The following is a 6,000-nucleotide window of genomic DNA, read 5'->3' on the forward strand; positions in this document are numbered from 1 at the left end:
CTATCGCTCCTCTGTAAAGTTGCTACTTACAATCAATTGCTGAGAAAGCATTCAGTCATCCCTCTTAATTCCTTCTTTTTACTGATAAAGATATTGAGCTGTTTGATTGTGTCAGGTGCTACACAAAGGCAAGCTTTTCCTGTACTTTCCAATGAGAATTCACGTAAACACCATTTGGGTTTTAGTTGAGGGGTGACTTTATAGAGGTTTATAAAATCATGAGGGATATGGATAGGGTGGTGAATAGCCATAGTCTTTTTCCTAGGATAGGAGAGTCCAAAACTAGGGGGCATAGGTTTAAGGCCATAGGGGAAAGATGTAAAAGGGGCCTCGGCGGCAACTTTCGCATGCAGAGGGCGGTGCGTGTACAGAATAAGCTGCCAGAAATGGTGAAGGCTGATACAATTACAACATTAAAAGGCATCTGGATGGGTACATGAATTTAAAGAGTTTAAAAGGGATACGGGCCAAATGTTGGCAAGAGGGACTAGAATAATTCAGGATATCTGGTCAACATGGATGAGTTGGACCAAAGGGTCCGTTTCTGTGCTGTACATCTCTTTGACGCTATTTAAACTCAGATCCTTAAGAACAATTCTTCAAGCGTTGTAACGCACACAGAAGAAGCTTTATTTACAAGGCACCACTGAAAAGAGGCCTGCTTTCAAAGCAATACACTTTGTACTCATCAAGATTATTGCAAGAATGCCGAATTCCAAACAATAGCAAAGATTTACACTCAAAAGAGGCACTGATTCAGAGTTGACTTGCCAACCAGTCACTAAGTTTTGGCATTCTTGTATTTGCCTTGATGATTGCATATGAAAAGCATCAGTCGGGACTCACTTTACAGCAGATCGAAGTAATTAAAGAGCTGATATGTGGGAGCCTAGTGTATCGAGGAGGAATAGGTGCCTTTGGACCCAAGGTTCCCAAGCTAACATGGGGCTGTTGCAAACCAACTGCTAGAAATTAATCAATTCGATTAGTCATCATCTCCATTATTGCTGCACATGGATCCTGAATGGCAGGAGGTGAACCATATGCACCTAGATCACATCTCAACTTTTACTTTCTCTCAAATCCAGTAGGACTCAATGCTTTTCATAGCTCACCAAAAATTAGGAGTAAGAAGATTTAAGATGGAATCCACCTTTTGGTTGTGTTTGCAGAATGCGTCTTCTAAACTGTCCAGTTGAAGCTGCTTCTGTTGACGCTCCTTCTTCAGTTTCTCCAGCTGGGTCTCATACTCAGATATTTTCTGCAGGGCTCTGCTGGATAGTTCAGATTTCCATTCCTCCACTACCCAGCTCATGATATCTAATACGCAATGTTGGCAGGCAATCAGACCTTGAAGAAATCAGAATGGTTGCGTCAGAAAATAAATATGCAAGCAGAACAAATGGAGATGATAAGAATAAGAGCATGCTGACAGTGTAATGCTTGCTGTCAAACATTTCCACATATTGATCATTTTTCCTTCCATTTTCATCACCCTTCTCACGCCCAGTGCTGAGATAGTTATAATACTGGCCACAACGACTAGAGCTGTCATTGTCCACACTTCGTTCTTACAATTGTTACATCTGACCACAAATGGCTTCACCTTTGGGGCTCAATCTTATATTGCTGTTGGGGCTGCTGCAATGCTTACAAGCACAAGGAGTTAAGATTTTCACCTCAACACCCACTTATGATCCCAGCTGGTGGAGATACCAAGCAAATCTGATCCTAGAATTGAACCTGACTTGACAGACCCTGAGAAATGCAGAGAATGCTGGTGAAACTCAGCAGATCTGGCACTACCTGCAGAGAAAAACAGACTTAACATCTCAAGTCCAGTGTGAATTTTTCCTTCCCAGATCCCAGTAGCAGATTTCCAAGGTTCAAATAGTTTGCAGGCCATTCAGAATTCACAAACCGCAAAACCTTAAATAAATAGGCAGGAATGGAGGGGGTTGGGAGGAAAACAAACAGCTGGTTTGGCACCAATGTTTTTAAACAAAAAAGAAGTCTGCAATGATACAGGAAACACTGCACGATTCACTTGAACTTTGGGACGCCAGTTAAAAATACTGTCACAAGATTTTGTTGTGTTCCAATTTTTTTTGTTTGCACTGCATACATCTCGTACCAAATTTGTACCAAACATTTATTATTTCATAAACTGTATTCCAAATGCTAACAATCAGATCTCCAAGCCAGAAAATTTCTGGTTCAATTCCCAGTTCAGAGACTAAACCACACAAAAAAATCTCAACTGACGTACTGAGGGGGCACTGCACTTTTAGAGATGCATGTTTTAAACAAGATCTTGAAATGAAATCTGGCCTTTTAAGTGGATGGAAAAGATCTCGTGGCACTATTTCGGAGCCATGTCGGAGAATACTCCGCAAATACACCACCCAATATTTACTCATCAACTAACATCGCAACAAAATCTGGCTATCGTTACACTGTTGCTTTGTGAGACCTTGTCATTTGTCAACTGGCTACCATATTTCACCCATTAAACCAACAAATAGCATTAAAACAACACATCATTCATCACAAATTGCTTTGGGATGTTTTCCAGGAAGGCAACAGTGCCTTTTAAAATAGAATACAAACAAGGCCTCAAGATCTTCCTGCAAACTATTTGAACCTTGGAAATCTGCTGAGATCTGGGAAAGAAAAATTCACACTGGACTTGAGATGTTAAGTCTGTTTTTCTCTGCAGGTAGTGCCAGATCTGCTGAGTTTCACCAGCATTCTCTGCATTTCTCAGGGTCTGTCAAGTCAGGTTCAATTCTAGGATCAGATTTGCCTGGTATCTCCACCAGCTGGGATCATAAGCGGGTGTTGAGGTGAAAATCTTAACTCCTTGTGCATGTAAGCATTGCAGCAGCCCCAACAGCAATACAAGATTGAGCCCCAAAGGTGAAGCCATTTGTGGTCAGACGTAACAATTTTAAGTACGAAGTGTGGACAATTACTAAGACCTGAACCTGGAAGAGCAGCGCCAACACTCAAAAACAACAGAAATTAAGGTGTCAATTAAAATGTTAATAATTAAAAACAAAATAAACATTTACTGATGTTCTTCCTGGATTCATTTTGTTTTCCTTTTACAAATATCACTTGTGGGTACAAGGGTACAGTTACAAAATTTGGAAGATATTTGGATTTTACATGAATAGTTAAGGTTTAGAGGGAAATGGGCCAAGCACAGGCAAATGAGACTAGTTTAGGTGGGGAAAATTGGTTTGCATGGATAAGTTGGACCAAGGGTCTATTTCCATGCTGTGTGACTCTATGGGGTCAGTTATCCACGTCGCCTGAGGATTTAGCGGTCTTTGTACATGTATGATAAAAAGCTAGCATCAGAGTTGAGTGGGTGATAGGGAAGGCAAATATACTAAAAAAGACCAAAAAGAACTGTGGTTGCTGTAAGTCAGGAACAAAAACAGAAGTTGCTGGAAAAGCTTAGCAGGTCTGGCAGCACCTATGAAGAAAAATCAGAGTTAATGTTTCAGGTCTAGTGACCCTTCCTTAGAGTTGAAGGCAAATGAACAGCTAACTTTTATTTCAAAGCGAATGGAGTACATAAACAAGGAAGTCTTACTAAAACTATAGAAGACAGCGAGTTTTGAGAAGATTTGTAGCTCAGGTTGAGGTTCTGGATGTGAGTTTGCTCGCTGAGCTGGAAGGTTTGTTTTCAGACGTTTCGTCACCATTCTAGATAACATCATCAGTGAGCCTCCGACGAAGCGCTGGTGTTATGCCCCGCCTTCTATTTAAACCTAAACAGATAAACAGAAAGCGGGACATAACACCAGCGCTTCACCGGAGGCTCACTGATGATGTTACCTAGAATGGTGATGAAACGTCTGAAAACGAACCTTCCAGCTCAGCGAGCAAACCACATCCAGAACTATAGAAGACACTAGTTAGACTACACCTGGAAAACTGAACAGTTTTTAACTCCTTATCTAAGGGAATATATACTGGCATTGGAGATCATTCAGTGAAGGGTCATAGGTTGATATTGAACAGTGTTCTCCCCATCTTTTTCCTTCTGCATAGTTTGTGCATGCAGCTTAGAGGATTGTTGGCCGTTAACTACATTGAAAGCTGATAGATTTTTAAAGTTGGGTTGGGGATTATCAGTTCTGAGGAAGAGAGACTCGACCCAGAACACTAATTGTGATTTCTCTCCACAGATGCTGTCAGTCCTGCAGAGCTTATCCAGCAATTTCTATTTTCATTTGTGTTTGTTGAGAATTATCACATCAGACACAGTCCCGTTGAATAATGGGGTAAACTCAACAGGCCGAAAAACCTACTTCTGTTCCAACGTCTTACAATCTTCTGATACGCCCTTGAAGTAAGGATGACATTTGCTTGAGACAAGAACCTGCGCATGGAATCTCCTAATCAAGGGTGATGGGGAAAGAAAGACAGCAAAGTAGGATTGAGGATTATCAGATCAGGGGCAATCCCACTGAGTTGGTGGCAATGAGAAAACAGAAGTGGCTGGTGAGACTCAGCAGATTTGGCAACGTCTGTGGTGAGAAAGCCGAGGTAAGGTTTTTTCTGAAACGTCACTGGACCCGAAACGTTAAGTCTGCTTTCTCTCCACAGATGTTGCCAAACCTACTGGGCTTCTTCAGCAATTTCTGCTTTCCTTTCTAATCTCCAGCACCGTAGTTCTTTTTAAAAAACAAAAGAACTGCAGATATTGTAAATCAGGAACAAAAACAAAGTTGCTGGAAAAGCTCAGCAGGTCTGGCAGCAGTTCGGAAGAAGGGGCACCGGACCTGAAATGTTAACTCTGTTTTGTCCTCCACAGATACTGCCAGACCCTAGTTCTTTTTGAACACAGCAGGTCAAGCAGCTGCTTGGCCTGCTGTGTTCATCCAGCCCCACACTATGTTATCTTGGATTCTCCAGCATTTGCAGTTCCCATTATCCCTAGTTCTTTTTGTTTGATTTAGCATTTCATTGAATGGAGCAGCAGCCTCTATAGACTGAATGGACCTCGGTGTTACCACATTAACAAAAAAAATTAGGATCCCGCTTAATTTTCTTTTTATATTGCACACATCATGCAGCTTTTGCTAGAGTCTATTCAAAGCAGGACCCTGGGAGCAGAACAAACACTGACAAACCTTCCCAGCACATTGGGGGTTTGCACAGCTCAACCAAACCGGTCCTGGGGAATAGGAACCCACGTGGCCCTGGCGCCGGTTTGATTGACAGTCGGGAAACACCAGCCAATCAGACGGCGAGTCCACCGGTCAAGCGGCCAATCACTGCGGATTTGCGGTGCAAAGCACCACGTTAGGTCGACACCCTGGCCCGGGGCGCACGTGACAAAAATAGCATATTTGGCTTCCACACCTACATTTAATATTTGTTTATATACGCTTTTCAGTATTCTTAACTCGATTTGTTGCAGATATTCATTTATGGAAAACAATTAAATGCTTAAAACTTCACAAAGGAACACTTTTAAACAAAACATTTATTTACACGAAAGCTAAACTAACAAAAATGAACCTTCTATGCTTACCGAAAGACTGTACCTCCGTGCCCCTCAGGTTTTCTCACAGAATTGGGGATTTAAATCCTCATTTTTCATATTGTAGAGGCCCGATTTCGGCTTGGCCCCTTTCTAATTTTCTCGCTCGCGCCCCCTTCCACCGCCGCGCGCTGATTGGATGACGTCACCGCGTCCAACCTGCACGCGGGGAGGGGGGCAGGCCCGCCTATTGTCGTCATCGTCCCCGCCCACACGAGCGGACGGCGCTGATAGGACGAGATAACAAAGGGTGGAGCTGGATGAACACGGCAGGGCCAGCAGCATCTCAGGAGCACAAAAGCTGACGTTTCGGGCCTAGACCCTTCATCAGAGAGGGGGATGGGGTGAGGGTTCTGGAATAAATAGGGAGAGAGGGGGAGGCGGACTGAAGATGGAGAGTAAAGAAGATAGGTGGAGAGAGTGTAGGTGGGGAGGTA

The 6,000-nt window shown here is 42.9% G+C and overlaps 1 protein-coding gene across 4 annotated transcripts in view; it reads right to left on the reverse strand.

The window, feature by feature from the left end:
- LOC125449353 (centromere protein F-like) overlaps positions 1-5,717 on the reverse strand; it is a 44,309-nt gene extending 38,592 nt beyond the window's left edge. For 2 of the 4 annotated variants that reach the window (XM_059641611.1, XM_048525096.2), the window contains exons 1-2: positions 5,555-5,717; positions 1,154-1,350 (exon numbers count right to left, since the gene is read on the reverse strand). In XM_059641611.1, coding sequence (XP_059497594.1) covers positions 1,154-1,315 — 162 coding nt within the window. In that variant the 5' untranslated portion in view covers positions 1,316-1,350; positions 5,555-5,717. Of the gene's footprint in view, positions 1-1,115; positions 1,351-5,554 lie in introns of those variants that run through there. The other 2 variants (XM_048525097.2, XM_048525098.2) reach the window with 2 other exon arrangements.
- Between the last annotated feature and the right edge of the window lie 283 nt (positions 5,718-6,000).

Source organism: Stegostoma tigrinum, chromosome 42 (assembly GCF_030684315.1).
Source record: "Stegostoma tigrinum isolate sSteTig4 chromosome 42, sSteTig4.hap1, whole genome shotgun sequence".
Taxonomy (NCBI): Eukaryota; Metazoa; Chordata; class Chondrichthyes; order Orectolobiformes; family Stegostomatidae; genus Stegostoma; species Stegostoma tigrinum.